Source organism: Mus caroli, chromosome 15 (genome assembly GCF_900094665.2).
Source record: "Mus caroli chromosome 15, CAROLI_EIJ_v1.1, whole genome shotgun sequence".
Lineage (NCBI taxonomy): Eukaryota > Metazoa > Chordata > Mammalia > Rodentia > Muridae > Mus > Mus caroli.
This window is the reverse complement of record NC_034584.1, coordinates 85,360,025-85,385,531: the sequence shown is the minus strand read 5'-3', so window position 1 is coordinate 85,385,531 and position 25,507 is coordinate 85,360,025. Positions and strand designations below refer to the sequence as shown.

Sequence of the window (25,507 nt, the reverse complement as noted above, 5' to 3'; positions counted from 1 at the left end):
CTCCCTCCCCCCCTCTTTCTTTCTTTCTTTCTTTCTTTCTTTCTTTCTTTCTTTCTTTCTTTCTTTCTTTCTTTCTTTCTTTCTTTCTTTCGAGTTAGGGGTGTTGAAAAAAACCAGTGGTTGCCAAACCACCCCAGGGCACTATTCTTTTCTCTACTGAACTTGAAGAACTACAATTGGGTAGTGAGATCCAGAAAGGATTTTTATTACAGGTGACAGGTTAAGTAAGAGAAATGAAGCAAGCAGAGCTCCTTTATTGCGGAAGTCTCTCCAAGACAGGGTCCCACTCCAGGGTTACCAATATAGGTTGTGGCACGGGGTCGGATGTCAGTCAGTCCAGCTGTCATGCTTTGGAGGTATTCATGCACCTCTTCATCTGTGCTTATTAGTTTTTGTCAGATTAACACAAACCCAAATGTATCTGGAAAGAAGAGTTCAATTTTTTGGGACTCATGTGGTGGAAATGACTTCCCTGTGCGTGTTGTATATGTGTAGGTGTATAACAGCACACACACACACACAATTTCAGTGAGAGAGATCATACCCAGGCAAATGCTGATAATAATTATATAATGCTTTGCCAGGAGCTATTTGAAACTCTAAAATGTTAATTTTGTAGTCACCCCTAGGGATTGTTTTTTTTTTTTTCTAACAACTTGACTCCTCTGGGACAGGCAGTTTGTGCTGTATGTAGGTCCTAGCATACTTGGAAGTTGCCTAACATCTCTTGAGAGCGTCTCAAGCCTTATTAGAAAAAGGCAAGAGCTGGATTCTCAGGTGTGCTGGCAACCTGGTAACAGTGGACACCTAGCTCTTTAGAAGAATAACGATATAGCAGCCAGTCGATCCTAACTGCACCAAGGGTCCCCTTCCCTTAGACCCTGTGTCCTTTTATTAAGGTTCCCTCTCTAGAGATGAGGGTGCACTGGTTTTGAAAACGATCTCAGGCCATCATAATCCCCGGACTAGAGGCATTATTATGAGAAGGTGGCTTCTGCACTTCTCAGAAGCTAATTAGTGGCTGCATGGCTTATCATGCTGAGATACCGCTGTGATTCATGGGTATTTGTCTATCACAACGGGCTCTCCTAATGCTGTTTGGCTATGAAATTGCTTATACTTCTGACTCAGGCCTTTTAAAAGGCTTCCAGCAGTTTGTGGAAGGCAGCTTCTCTGTATCCTGTCTATGTGGGTGGCGAGTCAACTTGCTCTCGTGGATGCTCTGGCACAGCGGTGTCCCAGGTGCGCTTTCCTGGCAATGCTTCTCAAGTCAAGGCTGATGACAAGCTTTCTTGGTATAACCTCATTTTTAAAAGACTTTAAACTTCGAACATCAGGAAATAACGCCAGCATGGGTTTCTATGGTTATGTTTACTCTAGACAGCTATTAATATTTGTACCACTAATTCTTTATGGTGACCTCATAAGTTTCATTTTGACTATTAAAGTTCACATGAATTGGGGGTTGGGGCTGGGAAGATGGTTTGGTTAGTGAAGTGCATTCTATGTAAGCTCGAGGAGCCAAATTTAGATTCCTGGCACTTACGCAAAAGAGCTGTGTGTGGCAGTGCATACCCCGTAATCCTAGGACAGAGAAGGCAGAGACAGGGTGATTCTAGAGGCTCACCATCCCATCAGTCTAGTCAAATCAGCGAGCTTTAGATCAAGTAAGAAGCTCTGGTTCAAAACACTGTGAAGAGCTCTAAAGGAAGAGACTGACACCTGGCATTAGTCTCTGCTTTTCTTATGTGCACACACATGAACATGTGCACACATATGAACTGAGTATGTGCACACATATGAACATGTGCACACACATGAACTGAGTATGTGCACACACATGAACTGAGTATGTGCACACACATGAGCATGTGCACACATGAACATGTATGTGAGCAAACAGTAAGTATATAAACACACAGAATAAAATTTGATATTTTATTAGACACGGATTCTATGTAGTTAGTGATTAAAATAGAGGGAAATAAAGCCTTTCATAGAATCCTCTTAAAACTTATACCTCATTCACATACACACTTGAAACATCTAACTATTAATTCTGAGAGTCATCGGCTAGCATCTTTGGTTGGTATCAGGACAGAAATATGAGTCTCAATACATTGTCTTTACAAAAGATATTGTGTGCATAATAAAGTCCTTGCTTGCTTATTTGAGTGCTCTCGTGGTTTATTTAAACCTATAACCGAGTTAAACAAACACTTGATAGTGATTTAAAACACACTATCACATTTGCTGGCTTTACTTAGCGATCATTTATCAGGACAGAGAAATTGAGATGTGGACATATTTCTATTGATTTCTGAAGAGTGGAAAGGAGGTTTAGGATAACTTAATAATAACTTAACGTCCAGGGCTTCTCAGAGCTGGGCTTGGCCACTTAGGCATCCATGAATCAACTGCTTGCATGAGTTGTTCTCATTAATAGCTGGCTGTTGATTAGCGGGGCTTGTGCATGATGGATGCACATTTGAACACCGTGAGTGGAGGGAACACCAGGTTCCTTCTTCGGCTTCATACAGCAGCTGCATGGACATTAATTTGTCTAGCTCATGAGAGCACAATTCGGTGTATTCTGTTCCCATTATTCTTAAAGGCTGACCGAATCAAGATGCCTGTTCCCAGGACCTCACACAGCCAGGAGTAGGTGTGGGGAAGAGAGAAGACCTTCAGTTAAGGGGTCCAGAGACTGAGAACCTCAGTCTCTGAGATATTTCCTAAGGCCTATGTTCTAAGCAGAGGTGTGTCCCTTGGTGCTTGGATAGCATTTAACAAAATTGAGGACAGGAGCCTCCAAAACCACTTTGACATTAACATCTGGGGCATTTTCTGAAGCAAAGCCGAGCTTTGTGACTGTCTTTACAGCTTGGTGTCTTTGCTTTCCATTTTCTACATTCCTGTGGATATAGTGACATTTAGGACTGGCCTGTGGTATTCAAGGGACAGGCAGGTTCTCATGTAGAGTTCACCTTCTCACTTTTCATGCACAGTGCACTAAACACAGGTTTGTTCTTTCCTTCTTCGTGATGTGGCTTTCAGCATTCTTCTCAAAATGCAACTTTTGAGTCTGAGTGTGACACGTTGCTGTAGTCCCGTGATGCACTGCCGTAGTGTACAGTTTCCACTGTTGACCTTTGAGCCCTAAATATTTGTGTGACTTTCAAGCCTTTCCTGTCCTTGTCTCAGTTTGAAATTGCATTTAAACAACTGCTGTCCAACAACTGAAAGGCATCTGATGTCACTGAAAATCAGTCCTGGCCTTGAACGGAGGACTTATTATTAGTTCTTATAATCTGTCACCAACCACACCCACCCTCAAAGCTGAGTCCCTGGGTTTGCATTTTCCCCCATCACATCCCAAGCACCTTACTTAAAACCTTCTGTCCTTTTTCATCTGAATTTGTCTCCACAAATCAGAATTATTTTGCCCTTGTATATTTTTCTCCCCCAGTGACCCTTTTTTTTTTTTTTTTTTTTTTTTTTTGGTCTACAATGATGATCACATAAAACCTAAGCTGACAAGGCCAAATTCTCCCACAAGGGATAAAAAATGGTAAATGGCTAGTAGTTTTGGCAAACTCTGAGTCAAGTAGGAGAGGATGCTGGGAACACTACATGTAGTTAACCTTTAACCCCAGCGTATTCAGGAGACACTACTTCTCACCTGCTGCATCTCACAGGCCACTTCTGGGTCATTTCTGGTTTTATCTTGCACTTGAATTTACTACTACTACTGACTTCTTCTTTTCCTCTTCCTTCTAGTTCCTCCTCTTCTTCTCCTCTTCTTTATCCATCTCCCTCCCCTTTCCCTCTTCCTCTTCCTATTATTATCATGTTTTTCAAGACAGTGTTTCTCTGTGTGGCCTTGGCTGTTCTGTAACTAGCTCTGTAGGTCAAACTGGCCTCAAACTCACAGAGATCTACCTGCCTCTACCTCTCTTGGGTGCTAGGATTAAAGGCGTGCACCACTAAGTAGTCCCTGTTTTATTCAGATTACCTAGTACAACCTTAGTTGTAGGCACTGAATCGTCATCATCAACTTTTTTCCTCCCATCACCTGTCATTTATTCATCTAATCCTTGGTAGTTAGCATCCTAACTACAGAACTCTCATCTCTCTCGCTCTTTCTCTCTATATCCTTCTACAGGCATTGCTCCCTTACAATCACATTTCTCTACTCCAGCTAGAATTTAAGAACTCACACAATATGTATTCACTGATAAGTGGATATTAGCCCAGAAATTTAGAATACCCAAGATATAAGATACAATTTGTTAAACACATGAAACTCAAGAAGAAGGAAGACCAAAGTGTGGACACTTTGCCCCTTCTTAGAATTGGGAACAAAACAACCATGGAAGGAGTTACAGAGACAAAGTTTGGAGCCGAGATGAAAGGATGGAACATCTAGTGATTGCCATATCCGGGGATCCATCCTATAATCAGCTTCCAAACGCTGACACCATTGCATATACTAGCAAGATTTTGCTGAAAGGACCCAGATATGGCTGTCTTTTGTGAGACTAGGCTGGGGCCTGGCAAACACAGAAGTGGATGCTCACAGACAGCTATTGGATGTATCACAGGGGCCCCAATGGAGGAGCTAGAGAAAATACCCAAGGAGCTGAAGGGCTCTGCAATCCTATAGGTGGAACAACAATATGAACTAACCAATAACCCCCGGAGCTCGTGTCTCTAGCTGCATATGAATCAGGAGACGGCCTACTCGGCCATCAGTGGAAAGAGAGGCCCACTGGTCGTGCAAACTTTATATGCCTCAGTACAGGGGAATGCCAGGGCCAAGAAGTGGGAGTGGGTGGGTAGGGGAGTGGGTGGGGGAGCGTGTGTGGGACTTTTGGGATAGCATTGGAAATGTAAATGAAATAAATACCCAATTTAAAAAAAAAAGAAGAGTGGAAAAATATTTAAAAAAAAAAACTGTAAATCTGGGCCAGGGGTATATCTCAGATGGTTTTTGCATTTGCCTGGTAGTGTGCACGAAGTTCCACGTTCCATCGTCAGTACCACATAAGCTTGGTGTGGTGGCACAGACCTGTAATAGCAGTGCTGTGGCGATATGAGGCAGAAGGATCAGAAATGGAGTACATTTTCAGGTATATAGCAAGTTTGAGGGACATGCCCAGATGTAAATCTGATGAAGGATTTTCCTCTTGTGTGCTATTCAAAGACTTCTAAGTACCAATCCTTTGATTCAGTCGCTGACGTTTTTATTGGTTGCTACGTATCTCACTCTGAGCAGTCTTCTGCAGTTGGTTGTGCTTCTAAGAATTTGTCTAAAGTTCTAGTCCCCAGCTCTTCCTGGATCTCAGCTTCAATAGGAATTCTTTATTTTGAGTTTCAGACTGGCTAATCCCATTGCTACAGCCTCTAAGCCCCATATGAACCGTGATTATATCTCCTGTGGCAGCCTCTGGTCCAGATGTCACAGACGTGCCTTGATTGATGTGTGTGTGTGTGTGTGTGTGTGTGTGTCTTTCTATTCTCTGCATTTCATTTCTTCACATGCTCTCCACACACTTAATAATTAATGGATTTTTTTTAAAACCTTGCTATTTCATGCTGTCTTAGTCTTAAGCTCACTGAGACGAGTTGTCTGTCCAGCCAGTTGTAGGTCCCGAGTCAGAATCATCATGCAGGAACAGTTAGCATCACAAACAGGAACCCAGGGAATGTCTTATAACCACCATACCATGTCATGTTGGAATCATTTATTTGATTACATGTATTTGTAAGTGGGTTTGTGCTTAGCTTCATTCAAATGAATGGGCTCAATTTTGTTTATTTTTGCTCACAGTATTGGCACACTATGCAGGTTGAACTGAATCCAAAGACTGAGAGACTTCCTATCTAGAGATAACAGCAACAGTGATAGTGGCTGGTGTTGAGTCCATTCTGTATTGAGGTGCTTTCCTCTGCAAACTCACTGACATTTCTCGACCTCTTTGAAGGAGTTTTAATCTTTCCATTCCATAGATGAGGAATTGGAGACGTGGAAAGGTCAAATAACTTGTTCTGGCTTACCCAGCTTGTAACTGATACGGTGCGTATCGAAACGTGTGGTCCCTGAGCCGACTGTCATCTGTGGTGATGATCCAGTTTAATGTGTGGCATTTACACTGGCTTCTGGCATCTGTTAGGTTCTTTGGCTTACTACCTGCCCTGGGATAATGTCCTCTGTGAAGTGGGGCAATTGCATGCTCTCTGTAGAGATGTGCTGAGGGTTAGAGCTGTAATTGTTACATAGAAAATACCTAACTAACAAAATGAGGCAGTTTTAACAGCAGCACTAAATCAGTATTGACACCCACTGGACAGAATTTGGCAGCTCTTTTCAGCTCTACTTAACAATGGCCTAGAGATTTCTAGCTCTCCAATCTTATTTCTCGGCCATCAACTGTTACCTTCAATGCACTGGGATCTGTTTTAAACCACCAAGCTTTCTAAAGGCCCGAGGACATGCCTACATTTCTTATCATGTGAAATCTGTGGTTTGGGGGCAAGCGTATATTGCTTAAACATGTGGTTCTGATTTTCCATATTCTGTGGTTTAGGCAGATGAAGGCAGATCTTTGGCTAAGAGAGAAATGGAAATGAATGCTTGTACCTAGCCCAGTATAGAAAAAAAAATCCAAATCATAAATTAGTACTTGTTTGTGAAATTTTATTGAGATGGTCACATAGTCAAGGAAGTGAGGAAGATATACAAGTAACTTGTTAATATTTGTTAAAATCTTTATTTCCATGTTCCAGAGAAGGCTTTTTAGGGTGGTCTCTCCTGTACTAATGCTGCACTAAAATGAGGCTCTTTCTGCTTATGCTGTGAAAATCATAAAATAATAAACTTTTCTGCATATGCTGGCAGGCACTACAGGGGCAAGGAGTTACCAGTAAAACTTAATGGCTTACAGGTTTGCCTTAAACCAGTGAATTTCCAGTTATTTTTTTTTATTTAGTTGCCTAACTCAAAGATGGAGAAGGATAATTAAAATGTGACCAAAGATACAAACGGTAAAATATCAAATGATAGTGGCCTTGGCAATGAGTTTTGTGGAGTTCAAAACAGTAGGCCGAAGTGGATCTAGAGATGGAAGGAAATGAGAGTCAGAAGTCCAGGGAGCAATTGGTGGGCATGTGGTACTTAGATGAGAGAGAGAGAGCTATGACAGTAGGGATCAACAAACAATTGGTGGTGAATTGAGTGGATAACTTAGGGGTAGTGCCCAGCCTGCATGAGTCCTGGGCCCAATCTCTATCATGCAAGTGTTGCTTTCGCTCAGTGCTGACAGCTGTTGCTGAATGTGGATGGGAAGAAAGCATCTGAAACACAAGGGCCCCAGGCCAGCAAACATTGACTCGGGTATCTAGGTGCATTATTCAGTACAAAGCAGTCCCTTAAATGCAGTTGAACGTGGGTCTGTTGTGCAGTCCTGGTGTTCTACTTAATCTAGGGATTGATCTATAACACTTACATATGTAAAGATTTAAGTTCTATAAATAACCACATGAACACACTTTTCTGACATCCCCGAGCCCCATACAACTTCTCAGTCCGAGATCATCTGTTTTTAGGACCTGTAGATTCTTACAAGTTGTGTGATTATAAACTATCTGTGAAATATACATCTGGGCAACTGAATGGTACAAGCTAATGAGACATTAAAGGGTTTGGTGTATCTTTTCCAGATAATGACTATGAATAGTTGATATAAACTATTATAGTATTAACAATATCTAATTCTCACTATTATCTGACTACATTTCCATATAGACTAAAATAATTTAGCAATTATATTGTTCTTTTTTGTATTTTATTTTATTCTTTATTTTTTTATTAGATATTTTCTTTATTTTCAATTTTAAATGTTATTCCCTTTCCTGGTTTCCCCTCCGGAAACCCCCTATCCCTTCCTCCCTCCCCCTGCTTCTATGAGGATGCTTTACCCCCCTGCCCACCCACTCTTGCCTCCCCACCCTGGCATTCTCCTACACTGGGGCATGGAGCCTTCCCAGGACCAAGGGCCTCTCCTCTCATTGATGTCTGACAAGGCCATTCTCTGCTACATATGCAGCTGGAGCCATGGGTCCCACCATGTATACTCTGTGGTTGGTGGTTTAGTTCCTGGGAGCTCTGGGGGGTCTGGTTGGTTGATATTGTTGTTCATCCTATGGGGTTGCAAACCCCTTCAGTTCCTTCAGTCCTTTCTCTAACTCCTCCATTGGGTACCTCATGCTCAGTCCAATGGTTGGCTGTGAGCTTCAGCCTCTGTATTTGCCAGGCTCTGAAATTGCCTCTCAGGAGACAGTTATATCAGGCTCCTGTCAGCAAGCACTTCTTGGCATCTGCAATAGTGTCTGGATTTGGTGTCTTTATTATGGGATGGATCTTCTTTTTTTTTAAATGTGTATTTATTTATTATATATATGAGTACATTGTCGCTGTCTTCAGACACACCAGAGGAGGGCATCAGATCCCATGACAGATGGTTGTGTACCACCATGTGGTTGCTGGGAATTGAACTCAGGACCTCTGGAAGAGTAGTCAGTGCTCTTAACCACTGAGCCATCTCTCCAGTCCCATACATTGTTCTTTCTAGAGCATAGTTTTATATCTTTAGCCTGTAAGGTTAGAAAGCATACTTGTGCCATTAATGTCCTTGTAGGACTGTTGGGTTTTTCCATATATGGGCTTTTAAATGGCAGCGTGAGCCAAGCATTAGGAGGTAGAGGAAGAAGGATATGAAGTTCAAGGTCATTCTTATAAACCCATTGTGTTCATGACCCCACTAAATAAAATTTAAAAATGAATTAGTTTAAAAATGAATAATCGTCTAAGAACTATTCAGAGAGCAGAACTTCACATATTGCTTCACCTACGGGCCATAGTGTCTTACCACCAGTCACAAACAGAATCTTAAGTATATGATAACCTATGCTCATAGTAAGGGTGAAAGGTCATACTTGAATGCATGTGTTAGCCTTTCGTGAGTACGTATACTGACCTGTTTACTTAACTATTCAATGCAGGCATCGCATCCATGACCGTGCCTGTGTACATCGCGGAGGTTTCTCCACCCAACCTGAGAGGTCGCCTGGTCACCATCAACACCCTCTTCATCACAGGTGGACAGTTCTTTGCAAGTGTTGTCGATGGCGCCTTCAGTTACCTGCAGAAGGATGGATGGAGGTTTGTAAATAGTTCTTTTCTGGAATGCAGATAAGCTATGACTTCGAGGCGCTACAAGAACGGAAGATTATTTTCAGGCATTGTCATTTATAAGTAGGTGGCATTCAGCAAAATTGAAGGTAGTCAAGAAATATGTATTTATCTTAAATGATAGACAAGAAACATCCCATTAAGAAGTGATACTTGCAGAAGAATGTTTTTTCCCCTAAACATTTAACTGCATACAATCTTTTGTACATATAATCACGCAATGAATATGTGTATCATTCTTGAGATACTTAAGTGACTGGCAAGCTGTTTGTAAACTGCAGGCGTAGCTTCCTTTCGGGTGTAGGAGGCTCCATTCTTATCTTAAATAAACAATATTTGAAGAAACAAATTTAATTACATAAAACGTATGTATGTAAAATTAAAACAAAAACATTCCTTGATCATAATTTGAATCAAAATAAATGATAATGATAATATGATGATAAACATTAAAATTGAATAGATGAAATATATTTATAAACAACAGATTTGTATTAAGGCTTAAAGGTGGGGCACAGCATATTTATCCATTGATTTATAATGCTTGAAACATCAGACTCACGTAATTATTTCAGGAAATTGTTACTAAAAGTCACATCAGGCTATGAAATATTGCCCAACTTATTTTTATGTCAGTGTTTTTTATATTATATATAATATAGATATATGTTATAACAAATGCTTTTTCAGTGTTGACCATTTAAGCTCTGTAAGGATGGTGACTGAGTGGCTCAGGCCCTTGCTTCTACAGCTTTTGCAATGCTGAAACAGCTCAAGGAGATGTTTCTAGTATGGTGGAGACAGAGAGACCTGAGCTGCTATGCAAGTCATACCATAAGCCATGTGACTTGGTACAAGCTTTGAAGAGGCTTTATGGGAAATCAGATGAAGTCAACGAGAGCCCAGATATACAGTTGGAATGAAAGTTTGCTGCCTAGCTCTCTCCTGGAGGAGTCAGTGTCTACAGACTTAGAGACTGCTGGGAAACTGGAGGAGTCAGTGTCTACAGACTTAGAGACTGCTGGGAGACTGAAGTAGAAGCGAAGTAGAAGATTCAGTCTTTCCTTCCTACCGTGAACATGAAAAGAAAGGATGCTTGCTGATATTACAAGTTCAATCCGCTACCTTGAATATTTGAAGCTTAAGAGAAGTCAGGGCTTACGTGCACATACACAACTTTAAGAAAATCCAAGTCACCTGTTACATTTTGGTAATTTTTTATTGGGATTAATAGATATTATATATATTATAGTATAAATATAATAGGAATATATAAATATATGATATATAGGACTACTAAACATGTTAAATGGTTAGCCTTTCAGTGGGAATGTGGCTTAAATACTGTATATAGTATAAATATATATGTATGTATACATATATGTGCATATATGCATATATATTGTACATAGTATATATATATATATACACATATATATACTGTACACACTGTACAGTATTTAAACCACATTCCCCCTGAAACGCTAACAATCTAACATTTTTAGTAGTGGTTAGGACAGCAAGGACGACCATAAAGGAAAGAGTTTATGAGTTTGGTGCACCTCTGTAACGGTGGAGTTGCTGGAGCAAGGCTTTGTCCCCGTAAAGGTTGGTGACAAAAATCTCAGCTCCAAACACAAATCTCCCTTCTACTGTGTGTTCGTTACTTCCAGATCTCCGAGGTTAACTTCTTCCCCAAAATGTGGAAGTAAAAACAAAATAAATAAATGTAATCTTGTGAGATCATTGTAGAAACTAAAATATCTTGTGCATAAAATCACCCTGATATCCAGCCCAGTGTTTGGTCAACAGCAACCACTTCATGAATGAGGTCCATAGTTATGCCATGCTCTGATCAGTGTTGAGTGCCATGGGCGGTGGCTTGCGAGAGAAGCTAAAAGAATATGAACATTCTGCGGTTTGCATTTGCTTCATGCCAAGGATGGGGTGTAGGGTGATAAGGCAACCCCCCCTCAGAGAGAAAAAAGCACTGTAGCCGTTATGGGTGCACAAGGTCGCAAATACTAGAGAGATCTGTTGAATTCTGTGTATCTAGATATGCAGCCCAATGTGTGGAGTCATCGCTTTTCAACAGAATAAAGGTAGATGAGCTATCATTGTCTTTTTTATCAGATAGTTTACTTATTTACATTTCAAATGTTATCCCCTTTCTTGGTTTCCCCTCCGCAAACCCCCAATCCCATCTTCTCTCCCCCTGCTTCTATGAGGCTGCTCCCCCACCCACCTACCCACTCCCACCTCACTGCCCTAGCATTCCCTGCACTGGGGCATCAAGCCTTCACAGGATCAAGGCCTCTCCTCCCATTGATGCCCGACAAGGCCATCCTCTGCTACATATGCAGCTGAAGCCATGAGTATTTTTTTATAATAGTTTTTATGTTTTGAGATTATAATACAGTCACATCATTTCTCCCTTCTCTTTCCCCCTTCCAAATGTTCTCATAGACCCCTGCATGCTCTCTTTCAAATTTGTGACCTCATTTTTTTTCATAAATTGTTCTTACATACGTGTGCATGTATACATTACTAAATACATAAATACAACCTGCTCAGTCTATATAATGTTACTTGTACATATGTTTTCATAGTTGATCTGATCATTTAATATTAAGTAACTCAGTGGAGTCTCTTCCCCAGAGAAGACTATTTTCCTGCTCATCAACGTTGCTGAGTTGCCTGGGTTTAGGTTTTTTTTTTTTGTTTTTTTTTACTTAGGATTGTGTCTTCGCTTCTTGAGCTTTCTCCATCCACATTCGCACGTCTGCTTGTGCCGTCCTTCTGCAGCGCAGGTTGTGGAGGTCAAGTGATACTTTGTAACTTCTGACATTCCCAGGAGATACAATCTCACAGCCCACTCCCTGTTCCTCAGGCTCTTACCATTTTCCTACTCCACCTTCAGCAATGATTCCCTGAGCCTCAGAGAAAGGAACTGGGTGGTAGATGTATCAGTTGGGATGAGATTCCACAGCTCTGCATTTTGGGTGATTGTGATTTTTCTGCAATGGTTTTCATCTATTACCAAGAGAGGTTGGTTTCCTTGATGATGGGTGAAGACTATACGTACCTGATAGTATAAGGACGGATGTTTAGAATAGAGTTAGGAACAGTGCTGGTTTAGTAATGTGTCAGGTGTAAGTTCTCCTCCAAGATCCAGGAATTCTTTGGCCCTGTTTCAATAGCTAGGTTTCCAGTATCAGGCATGGTTTCCCTCCTGTTGAGTGGGTCCTAAGTCCAGTTACAGAGTTGATGGTTACCAATATGATATGTGTGTCACTGCTGCATCCTGGGAGTTATTGTGCCATACTGGCCATTGTTATAGCTCATAGCTGTATGCTCATATATCTCATAGCTGGCTAGGACTGTTGGTTGCTTCTCTCCCTTCTGATTCCATGAAAGTTAGTCATCTGGGAGGAAGCTTTCAGCTCAGGCGAAGCTTGGGTCCTTTAGAGCCTGTGTCTGAAATGCATAGTGTCTTCAACAATAGGGCTTTACTTGCCTTCTACCACTGGAAGCAACCAAGATCAATAACAATAGCCTCCTCTTCCTCCTCCTCCTCCTCCTCCTCTTCTCCTTCTCCTTCTCCTTCTCCTTCTCCTTCTCCTTCTCCTTCTCCTTCTCCTTCTCCTCCTCCTCCTTCTTCTTTTCCTTCTCCTTCTTCTTCTTCTTCTTCTTCTTCTTCTTCTTCTTCTTCTTCTTCTTCTTCTTCTTCTTCTTCTTCTTCTTCTTCTTCTTNCTTCTTCTTCTTCTTCTTCTTCTTCTTCTTCTTTTCTTCTTCTTCTTCTTCTTCTTCTTCTTCTTCTTCTTCTTCTTCTTCTTCTTCTTCTTCTTCCTCTTCTTTCTCCTCCTTCTCCTTCTTCTTCCTTCTCCTTCTTCTTCTTCCTCTTCTTTCTCCTCCTTCTCCTTCTTCTTCCTTCTCCTTATCCTTCTTCTCTTTCTCCTCCTCCTCCTCCTTCTCCTTCTTTCCATCTGAATTATCCTTAGCTACCTCTCAAAAGAGGACTTCTTATGGCTGCTGGCATTGGGGTTTTTGTTATATGGTCTTTGGCTTTTGGAGGGAACATTGTGTACCCAAATGGAAAAATGTCATTTACACTATATAAACCCCTGTCAGTCAGAGCCAGTCGCATCTGACCAAAAAGCTGGAGCAGCTAAGGAAAGAGCTTCCACAGCCTGGGAATTTAGTAGGGGCGGTAGCAAGGTTAGCTGGCCTTCAGGGCGGATAGAACTTCAAATCCTTAGTGGGATAGCTCTTTCTTTCTTTTTTTAAGTTAAATAGTCATCCATTGCTCTAAGAGCACAGTAAGTTTGTGTTTGCAAGTCTTAGACAATTTTTAACTTATTTTTATTATTCTATTTCATGTGTACGAGTATTTGCATGAATGTGTGTTTGTGCACCGCATCCATTCCTGGGGTCCACAGAGGCCAGAAGGTGGTGTTGGATTCATGGGAACTGGAGACATAGATGGCTGTAAGCTGCCATATGGGTGCTAAGAATTGAATGTCGGTCCTCTGGAAGAGTGGTCACTGCTTTTAACCTCAGACTCATCTCTCCAGTCCCTTAAAGAATGTTTTTTTTTAAAATAAAAAACAAAAACAAAAATCAAAACTAATTGAATTGTTGAAATGGTGAACTTTCCTCTCCAGGAATCAGTTAGAATTTTAAAGTTTTAAAAGCATCATCAGCAAGATGTTATTTGATTGTTAATTGAAAGAATGTTATTTGACAGTCATTTGAAAGGTAATGTTTTCTGAAAACAAATTTATGTTCGCAAAATGGTCTCAAAATTAGTGATAACTAGTAATGACTGACTATATCCAAAATAATAGAATGTGGGTTAATCTCTGTCTTAAAATCACTACACTACCATTTTAATCAAAATGAATTTGGAACACACATATTAATTAGAGGTTAATAGCTTGATGGAAATTACAAAGCGTTGAAGAGATCTGTAATATGCTATTACTAGAATCAAGATGTAGAACTTATAGTAATAATATTCTAGTGCAACAGGGAGTGTCATCGAAGGCTTATTTCCATGGTGTGAGTTGATTCGTCTGAGGTCTTATATCCTCATGTCGGTGATACTTCAGCAGTGGTGATGTTGTGTGGATTGAATACGTGAATGGCTATGAAAATTCTTAAGAACCCTTAAATGATACCAGATATTGCTTGTCATTACTTTCAGAAAGCATTAGCTTCAGCCTCTATAGCCATTTAACCCTGCTAATAAAAATCACTCTCTTCTTCAGCATTCTGAGATTCCCCCAGTGAAAAGAAAATGCAGGTTGCCCATGGCAAGAGAGGTTTGTCTGAGGCAGATCTCTCCGAGGTCACGCCATACCATGAGCAGAATTTTAAAAAATCTGTTAATGACCAGGCATGGAGGATCTCTAGTGAAAACAACTCTGTACAATATTATCATGGTAGATCTACTTCTATACACCCGCCCAAACTCATGGACCGCAGTATCTCAGGAATGAACTATGGGTAATGTAGTCCATATGGCTACAGACTCATCATATAATGTGCCACATTGGTCAGGGATGCTGATACCAGGGATGGAAGGGTGTGTGGGCAACCTCTGCACCTTCTTTTCCAGTGTAAGACGCCAATAGGAAAGTCAGGGCATTGAATGGAATTGTGTGTTTGTGGTTTGCACATTAGTGTGTGCTAGACTGACAGAGGACTCCTTCTTTTTCCCCTCAAACAGCCACTAGAGTATTTTAAAAGAGACAGTTAAGAAGCCATTATAATAATAAATATAGAATAGCTGAGATACTTTCATGTGGTAAGGAAATGTAAGGTGGTAAAGACACAGGGGTAAATAACAGATGGGCAGATGGAGAGCCCATAGCTAAACAATGCAGGTAAAATGTAGCTCTAGCAACTGTTGCATTAAATGTTAAAGCATAGAGAGAGGATAAAAATGATCACCATATACCATATTACATCCGAATATATCTTGTCTAGAAGAGGTGTTTTTGTGCTTTAGATAAACGGAAAGTAAGAAGATGGGACAATAAAAATAAGCGTGAGGTGCTGGGCTGTTAGTAGTCAGAGTGGACTTAAAGTCGTGTCAGTCAATATGAGAACGGCTCACAAGATCAAAGAGCCCGTTCGCCAGAAGGAACCGTGAAGATAAAAATGTGGAATATGAGATCAAAGCGTCCAAACAGAGACATCAAAAGGCAGTGGGTGCTGATGACCTAACACTGTGCGTGTACACGCTGGGATAGATAGAGCCGGACACTTCAAAATGGCACAGAAAGAAATGTCTTATCACAATAAAAATTAGCAGAATGGGAAAGAAACTAGAAAAATGGCAAGTGTGATGGTGCACACCTTTGATCCCAGGGCTGAGAAGGGGAGGTAGTGGAGCCCTAATCATCTCGGGCTAGGTCTGCAAGGGGAGTTCCAGACCTCAGTGAGAGCCTATCCAAGGATGAGGAGGAGTAGTGGGAGGAGGAGGAGGAGAAAAGGGGCGGACTGAGCCAGGAAAAGGGGGGAAAAGGGGAGGAGGGGCAAGAAGGAGGAGGAAGAAGAGGAAGAAGAGGAGGAGGAAGAGGAGGAAGAGGAGGAGAGGAAGAGGAAGAGGAGGAGGGAGGAGGAGGAACAGGAGGAGGGGCAAGAAGGAGGAGGATGAAGAAGAAGAGGAGGAAGAAGAGGATGAGGAGGAGAGGAGGAGGAAGAGGAGGAGGGGGAGGAGGAAGAGAAGGAGGAAGAGGAGGAGGGGGAGGAGGAAGAGGAGAAGGAGGAGAAGGAGGAGGAGCAGGAGGAGGAAGTTTCTCTCAGGGAAATCCAGACCACAGCGAGACTCTATCCAAGGATGAGGAGGAGTGGTGGGAGGAGGAGGAGGAGGAAAAGGAGGAGAAGGGAGGAAGGATAATTGTGGAAGTTGTTAAACTCAAATGTATGGACTGGAACAATAAAACAAATAGAAGGTACAATAATAGAAAGACAGATTTGATTCTGTGAGAAGATTAATAAAACTAATGTAGTAAGCCGGGCGTGGTGGCATACGCCTTTAACCCCAGCACTCGGGAGGCAGAGGCAGGCGGATTTCTGAGTTCGAGGCCAGCCTGGTTTACAAAGTGAGTTCCAGGACAGCCATATAGAGAAACCCTGTCTTGGAAAAAAAAAAAACAAAAACAAAAACAAAAAAAAAACCCAAAAACTAATGTAGTGGCTATGACTCATTATAACAAGTAAAAAAGATAAAAGCTTGTATTATTAATACCAGGAGTAAAAGAGGGTGTGCCGTTTCTCTGGAAAGTATAATCCCATTAACATTTTATAAACAGTAACTTTAACAGGCATGTTGCTTAACAGTCACATTTTACTAGAAATGCATAGCAAAGTAAATTGAAGAATGCAAAATCTTTTACATTTCTAAATAAATGGAAGCAGGGCTCTTCACCCACGAGCCAGAGAATTTCATCGGCAAGTTCTAGGAAGGAGGCGTATCTCTCACTCAGGGTCTGCAGGTAGGCACACGATCCTTTGCTGAACTGTATCTCTCCCCCTCCCCCCCGAGCCCATGTTAGTGAAGAGTAAGACGAGCTGCCTAAAGGAAGACAGACACAAAGAGCCTATGTTCTAGGGTTCCCTGTGAAGTTCATTAGCAAGCAAGCTAAAGCACAGGCACAGGACTCTTATCAGCCTCTGACCCTGGCTGTGACGATCAACTGGAAAGGGGTCAGTAGAAAGGAAATGTCTTGAATGGTAGACATATCCGTGTCTGGGCTGGTGGTTGGTAACAGAGTGCATGCATTCCCTGGTAACACATAGAATGCTTTGCCTCTCTGCCATAGGTTTGATGTCCAGTACTGGAAGAATTTACCATGAACTTCCTATTGGTTCCCTCACACAGTTCCATTTCTACACTGGCCACAGAATTTATTTATTTTTCTTTCTGAGACAGGGTCTCCTGTAACTGTGGACAGCCTCGAGCTTACTATGTGCTGAGATGGGCTCTGAATTCAATCCTGCCTCCACCTCTCAACCTCTGGAATTACAGATTTGTGCCCCAATGCCTGACTTTCCCGGGAAAACAGCCCCCGTTGAAATAAGTCTCCTGACACTTGTCTTTTTAAAAGAGCTCCTATCATTGTGGAATTAAATAACCTTGCTTTGTTCAAAATGTCTGATGCGTAGGCTCTAAGAGGCAAGGGGTACTTGTTCATGACTGCATCCCTATAATCTCCAGTTTAAAACTTTGCATGGAAGATTCTCTGAGAATCTAGGGGTCATAATCAAACAATGTCTCGGTCTCTGTGTGTCTCTGTTTCTCTCTCTCACCTACACACACATACCTGAGTGAGTGAGCGAGAGAGAGAGCTGTTATAGAAACTATCGTATGAATTTAGTATAAGACTTAATTTACTTTGCAATTTAGATTAAAACTAACATGAACAGACTGCCTCATTGATTTAAACAGTGTTCATCTCTTTCTGCTAAAATATGTCCTTTTTCTACCATAACCATAAGACCCTAAGTAGCATTTTTCAAGCCACTAAACACAGATATAAAATAACTTTTAGGGTTTTTTTTTTCCTATAAACTGACCAGACCGAGTCAGTATTTGGTGACATTTGCTTATTTAGTGGATTTTATTCCTAAGTTTGCCCCGAGTCTTTTTTGAGGTGGCACAGAAGTCACTTATTTGCTGATCATAAATCAGTAGAGTAAACTAAGATACTCAAAGTGTGACACATCGGAGTGACTTCTTCTTCTTCTTCTTCTTCTTCTTCTTCTTCTTCTTCTTCTTCTTCTTCTTCTTCTTCTTCTTCTTCTTCTTCTTCCTCGTCCTCCTCCTCCTCCTTCTTCTTTTAAACCGGCCCTTGCCAACCGTGTGTCCTGTTTAACTAACATGGTTATTGGATGTTTAAATGACCAGTGCTGGTCTGCATGGTCTTTGAGGACAAGGAAGCATTGAAGTTAATGTGCCAAAATCTCAATTTGGCAATTATATTATCTTAAAATGTGTTACTTATTTTTTAATTATGTGTGTATGTGTATGTGTGTTTGTGTGTCTCTGTGTGTGTGCGTGCGCACGCGCGCACACACATGTGTGCATGTAGGCCAGAAGTGTGTGAACCTCCTGATGAAGGTATGAAAACCAAACGCAGGGCCTCTGGAAGAACAGGAAGCCTTCCTAACCACTCTGTCACGTCTTTAGCTCAGTGTTTCTTATTAAACTGCTTACTGTTAAAATGGAGTTCAATTTAAAAACACATGGTCAAGTAAGTAACTTGCTGTTATGGATAGTAGACCAGGTGACCAACGCCAGAGCTACTTTCTTGACAGTATTATTGTGTCGGTGTTTCTTTAGTCCACAGATCGTTCGTTCATACAGTTACAGCCTAAGGGTGTAAGAAGTAGATGAAAGCCCACAGCCCCAGGAACGCTGAGGGACCAGCTCTGCATGCAGGCTGCAGGAACAGGATTCCAGGGTGTGGTGTGAGGGATCTGGGGTTACTGCATTCTGTTTTCATTAGCATCCTGAGCTAGAAGGTTTATTTTCAGATCTACGCAACATGGCTCCATCTCTCATTAAAGTTGTTTGTTAGGCGTGGGTATGAACCTAGTTCTTAGTCTTTCTTATACATTCAGAAGATTTTTATTTTTGTCAGATAAACAGCTGAATGTTGACTCAGAGAGAATGTTAGAAACCCTGGCACAGCATTCTAAGCCAACATAAATCTTCATTCAGTGGCTTTCAGAGAATCCACTGACTCTGATAGCAGACTCTTTTTTTTTTTTTTTTTAATTTCAATGAAAGGGAAAAGAATTTACTTTATTTGTGAAGGCCTGCTGGTTTGGAAGCGAACAGGCTCACGGGTAGTGTGTGAACTTACATGTAATACCATGAAATCCACAAAACGAAGGCATTTTTGAGAATAAAACATAGATGGCATCTCAGTATTTATAATACTCTTTTCATTTACTTGAGCTGTTCAGAGTGATGTAGTGTTGACTCATTTTATTAATTAGAAAGGGATGGGTATAAACACAGGGTAGAAATGGAAGAATTATAACTACAAATCTAGTTCTGTTACTCGGTTTTTATATAAACAGTACTGGCTATTATTAGACAGTCTTCCTTAAGTCTCAGCTATACTCAAGGCACACTTGCAAAGACTGTCCCTTTAGATCAACTTAGCATGGCCCAAAACGTCAAGATTTCCTGTGGCTGTGAAAATATACAGTGGATATTTAGTGTTCGGGACTTTAGAGAGTATTTCTTGAGCACGCGTGTCTTAGTCAGGGTTTCTATTCCTGCACAAACATCATGACCAAGAAGCAAGTTGGGGAGGAAAGGGTTTATTCAGCTTACACTTCCACATTGCAGTTCATCACCAAAGGAAGTCAGGACTGGAACTCAGGCAGGTTAGGAAGCAGGAGCGGATGCAGAGGCCATGGAGGGATGTTTCTTACTGGCTTGCTTCCCCTGGCTTGCTCAGCCTGCTCTCTATAAGAACCCAAGACTACCAGCCCAGAGATGGTCCCACCCACCCTGATCACTAATGGAGAAAATGCCTTACAGCTGGATCTCATGGAGGCATTTCCTCAAGGGAGGCTCCCGTCTCTGTGATAACTCCGGCTTGTGTCAAGTTGACTTACAAAACCAAGCAGTACATCACAGTTCCAGGGCAAGGAATTATGGGAACCTGGGTGTAGACCTGCAGCAACTGGAGCTTGAGTCTGTCAAAATGCAATTGCCGAAGAGAAACAGAGAGGCTTAGACTAGAGTCTGAGGCTAGGCCGATCCTCTGTTTCTATCTACCAGCACAGTCTCACAAAAATCCCACAGATAGCCCCCCCCCCATCTTCCATGACCAGTGCCACCCTCTGGCTAGGCCGATCCTCTGTTTCTATCTACCAGCACAGTCTCACAAAAATCCCACAGATAGCCCCCCCCCCATCTTCCATGACCAGTGCCACCCACTTCATCTTCAAACTGTCTCATTCTGCCTTTGGCTTCTATAGGCCCACATCTGTTGCAAAATGTGCAAATACACTCATTGGACTTTAAAAGTTCCTATAGTCTTAGAGTCCCAGTATTGTTCAAAAAATAATATGGTTTATGTGGTTTAAGATTCTAGAAAATCTGGCTTTATGTCCCTTGCTCTAAAACAAACAAACAAACAAACAAACAAACAAACAAAGACGGTTGCATATTTCCAACATACAATGATACAGATAAAGCTGCCCATTCAAAAAAGGCAGAATGGGAAGTGTTGGGACTTAGGAATGACAAATTCTGCAGGGTGAGTGTCTAGCCATGCATGTAGCACCATGTTGGTATCTGAGGATTGTTGTACACCTTCTGGGTTCCAGTTTCCTTCAGTAACATCACCCCTGGGGGCCTGTGGCATATGTGACCACTCCCTTGAGCTGTCTAGACTCTGTGCATGCAGCTTTCTTCTGTGAGTATATCTTGTATTAGCATTTCCAATAGCCCAAGGCTCTACTGCAATGTAGACTCTACCTTCTCTGCTTCATTCAGTGGCCTCTCAGAGTCTCCTTGTATGGAATCCAGCTTGCCACACACGGCCTGACCTTGGGGGAAACAAGGCATAAGCCATCTTGTATAACCGGGTCATGCTTTTAACTTCCATACAATACAATACTATGCAGACAACTCCAGTTTCCACTGCCAACTTCAGATATAGTCTGGCCTCTTCTACCAAAGCCATACTGGCCTCTGGTCACCTACCTGGCTAAACCTAAGAAAGTATTTCCTTAGGTGCTGAAGCAGCAGTATATACTGGAAACTTTTCTCCAAATGACTTTCATTTTTCTATGCTCAAGCCTTCCTTGGGTGTGCTCTTGCCTCTGTGGCACACTTCTTAGTGCCCAGTAAAGAGAAGTGTAGTTTTGACAAACAGAGTTTGGAAAACACATGGAGTTGTTGCTTGAACTGAATCTTCCTGCTTTCAAGGTCAGTAGGGTAATGGGCCAAGTGGCTATGGCATTTGAATGCTTTTGTTTCAAGTGGACAATGACTCCTTTCCTTAGTAGAAGAGAGTCCTTCGAAAGCTATGAAACTATTTACATACAAATCAATTTAACTATATGTTGCAATGAAGTTCTTTAGCTATGATGGCTTTCCATATCACCTTGACTTATAGTTAAAAATGCATAGAGCTGTGGAGTCCCATTCTTTCCACATCATTCGAGGGTTTGAGAGAGAAGAGTGGAAGAGGAGAAGAGAGTTAGATTTGAATGCAGAATGTAACTCTGTGCAATTTCTTCTGAAGGGTTAAGGCTGGGGGAGAATTTTGTCAGGCTCAGGTTGCAAAATCAAATATAGATAAAGACTATTTCTTATTTATCATGTCTGTCATGTGTAACATCCTTTTGCTCCCAGTGATACTTTTTAAAAATATCTATTGTTATTTCCGTTGTTTCCTATGTAATTGAAAGAGAAATAATTCTGGCAACTGAAGTAGGAGGTTGCAAATTCGAGGCCTGCTTAGGCTCTGGAGTGGGACCCTGTGTCAAAGAAACAAAGATTCTTTTAACTGGTGGCTGTGTTTCCTGTGCTGTGGTAGTACAGTCAGGAGTTTCTAGTTTAATAGAGGTAGGCCATTGCTTGAATAACGTGATATTGTTTCTTCCCAGCTGTTCTGCTCCTGCTGGCTTGCAGTTATCCAGCCCGATGGGTGCATCTATGCTACATACACACTGCTGAAGAATATTTAGAGCTCTAGCCCCTCTTTGCTTTATGATTTTGCTGTATGGCTTTATGTGCATAGATATGAGTAAGTCCCATGTTACCCAAAAGAATTTCAGAATTGTTTTAACCATGAAGTGAAGGTGAAATAATGAACTCATTTTTAATGAGTTCAGCATAGTCAATTACTTGATAATTACTGAATATTTACCATAGGTTGGCTCATAGTAAACATGTATAGGGGCCAGACTGACTGGATATCATTGGTATCTTTTACTCCTTCTAAAGTATGCATCTCCTTTGTGTTTCATTTCTTAATCAATAAAGTGAGATTGATAATGCTATCCACCTCCTAGGGTTGTCATGAAGGTGGTAGGTGTCCTGCATCTTGGAGGGTTTTCTGAACAGTGTTGGGCACATAGCTGGTGTCCTTTGTTAGATCTTAATAGCTGTTCTAAGTGTTCTGTGAACCACCTGAGCCTGTCTGTACACTCAATTAGATTTCCATGTATTTGGGACCGACAAAGACTGTGTAACATGGTAATTAACCCACAGCCTAGTTGGCAGAGGCCAGTGGTTGCTGCAGACTGCAGAAATCTGCCTTAAACCGTCTCCTGTCAGAAGATTCTGAATGTGCACACGTAGAAGTAATGTGAGAGAGCCTGTAATATAATAGTGGCTGTAGCATATCTAATCGGCTGAGCCACTCTAGGGCATCCAGGGGCCCAGCAGTGAAGGATTTGGGCTTCTCAGCAAATCAGTTTTGGGGAACTGAGAAGTAAACTTACCCTGAGCAATGAGGAGATCTTGTCCTAGGCTGACAACATCTGAAAGGATTGCAGGCCCAGAGAGTGCTGTATCCTTCAGTCTCTGGTGGACAGGTTGTAGAGACAGGTGAACTGCTAGCTGTGACCTTCTTCGTATCAAGGTTGATGTATTTTAGACGATGTCTTGCCATGATGCTCAGAATGTTTTGAAGAGTTTCAGAACTTGTCAGTTCTCCCTTTTTTTTTTCTTCTAGAGTCGGCTTGTTTCCCCTTCTTAGCCTGTTGCTTCTTTGTACCTTCAAAAGACAAATGTCTTTTCCTTGAAATTTTGGAGGTTTGTTGTTCACTGTTACCACAGGGAGTTTTAAATGTTTGGATCTGTGGTTCTTGGCCTCAACTGCATATTAGCACCACCCCGGAGAGCTCTTAATGAAATAGAATCCTTTGGGCTCAGAGCCCAGACCAATTAATCACAACCCCTAGGGAAGGTGGGGCTTAGACACTGGTGTATTTAAAGCACCCTCTGGGAGACCCACAAGTGAATACAGGATTCAGAGCCCTTTCTTTAGCTTATAATAATGAAGTCTCCTGCTCCCCAGGGCCTCCTACCTTAGTGTATCACACACTTAGGGCTGCTTGCCATTCATCTGGTTCCTGACTTCGGCGCATCTGGAAGACTGACATCCTCTGAAGACTTTAGCTAAGCTTGTGATGTCCTGCTTTTTTTTTTTTTTTTTTTTTTATCTTAGGTTGAATTGTTCACCAGCATAACAGCAATCCTTCCCACTTTACCAGTATACAGGTCTTCAAAAGGGAGAATTTTCTCCCAAAGAATGATACTGGATAGTTCTACCCGCTGGAGACTGGTGGGGAGGGGGGATATACAGATATAGCAGATCTGTATGGGACTGCTCACAAGGTCAGCCATCCCAAGGAGGTGAAATAGAGGCCGAGCCTTCTCTCTGCCAAGTTAACTAGGACTTGCTCGTCACACACGGCTCGTCGCAGTGCTAGAGAATAGATACGGCATAGATAAGTAACTTGCACATAGACAACCTTCGCAGTGTACCCGGACCCGAACTATGTTAATCAGTCTGCAGGGGTGGTTGAGACAGTTAACTTAAAAGGAGAAATGGTTTTGGAGATCTCAGCTCACCATTTCCTGGCCTTTTGCTTTTTGGGGGGTGGAATGGGACAGAAAGTGATGGTGGGAACCGTGTAGTGGCACATGGCAGAGACAGAAGCTGACCTCATGGGAGTGGAGAAGCACACAGACAAGAGGCAGCCCTTTTGACGACATGTCTCTAGGATTTGCCTGTTGCCGGGAATAAGGTCCTGCAGCCTCCAGAACTTCCTTGCCTGTTGAAGGTTCTATCACCAGCCACTAGTACAACTGCTAAGCAAGGTTTAGATACATGGCTTAGGGGGACACAACAAAACTACAGGATGAAGTAGGATTCAGTCTGTTCTTGCTCTTTATGTATTGCAGCTATGTGCAGTGGGGTTTCTACAAAGCTATGCATTTCCTTCTGTCAGAATGTATGTTATCAGTGGTGATAATTAAAGTAGACTAAATAATTGATTTGTTTCTTTATGTAGCAGTGGGGGATGAGGAACTGGGAGTAGCCACTAGAAAGTCCGAGACACCAGGGAAGAGAGGTTCCCAGGACCCAATGAGAATCACTTTAGACTAAATGCACAGTGAAGGGGAGATAGAACCTTTAGAGACCACCTCCAGTAGAGAGGTGCCGCCCTGATTTGAGGGATGGGGCCACCACCAATCTCAAAATTTTTAACCAGAAATGTTCCTGTCCAAAGGAAAGATAAGGACAAAAAATAGAACAGAGACTGAAGGAAAGGCCATCCAGAGACCATACCACCTAGGGATCCATCCCATCTGCAGACACCAAACCCTGACACTATTGCTGTTGTCAAGAAGCGCTTGCTGACAAGAACCTGGTATGGCTTTTCTATCAGCACCTGACAAATACAGATGCAGATACTCACAGCCAACCATCAGACTGAGCCCAGAGACCCCAATGGAAGAGCTAGGGGAAGGACTGAAGACACTGAAGCAGATTGCAATCCCATGGGAAGAACAATAATATCAACTAACTGGACACCTCCCCCACCAGAGCTCCCAGAGACTAAACCACCAACCAAAGAATATACATGGAGGGATCTATGGCTCCAGATACATATGTAGCAGAGGATGGCCTTATCTGACATAAGTGGGAGGGGAGGCCCTTGGTCCTGTGGAGGTCTGATGCACTAGCACAGGGGGATGCTAGAGCAGTGAGGTGGGAGTGGGTGGGTAGGTGGAGGAGCACCCTCATAGGGGCAAAGGGGAGGAGGGAGAGGGCAGATGGGATGGGGTGGGTTGTATGGGGGGTAACCTGGAAGAGGGACATCACTTGAAATGTAAACAAATAAAGTGATTAATAAAAAAAGAAAGTAAGTGTCCAGTATGAGTGTACATGATATTTTTAGTTTTACAGACTAGTCTTAACAAAGAGAAAGATTGGTCGAAGGTTCAAAGTTTTCTCCTACTGCTGTGCAGGCTTAGGAGTTTGAGACCTAGGGTCTTGAGATGTCCCGTTGCAAAGGGCTCTGGGTCTAAAGCATTCTGGCTTCCAGAGCCCACATGTGCATGGCTCCCTGTTAAGTTTGCATTTCCCTTTTTTTCCTCTCTTTCTTTTCTTCTGTTTCTTTTAATTTCATAAAAATACTCTGTTGGACCTGGAGGGCATCATCCTGAGTGAGGTAACCCAATCACAAAGGAACTC

The 25,507-nt window shown here is 42.0% G+C and overlaps 1 protein-coding gene across 1 annotated transcript in view; it reads left to right on the top strand.

The window, feature by feature from the left end:
- The window catches only part of Slc2a13 (solute carrier family 2 member 13), a 305,969-nt gene that overhangs the window by 46,169 nt on the left and 234,293 nt on the right, over nucleotides 1–25,507 (top strand). Inside the window, exon 2 of the mRNA XM_021183777.2 lies at nucleotides 9,064–9,223. Within this exon, the coding sequence (XP_021039436.1) occupies nucleotides 9,064–9,223 (160 nt within the window). The remainder of the gene's footprint in view (nucleotides 1–9,063; nucleotides 9,224–25,507) is intronic.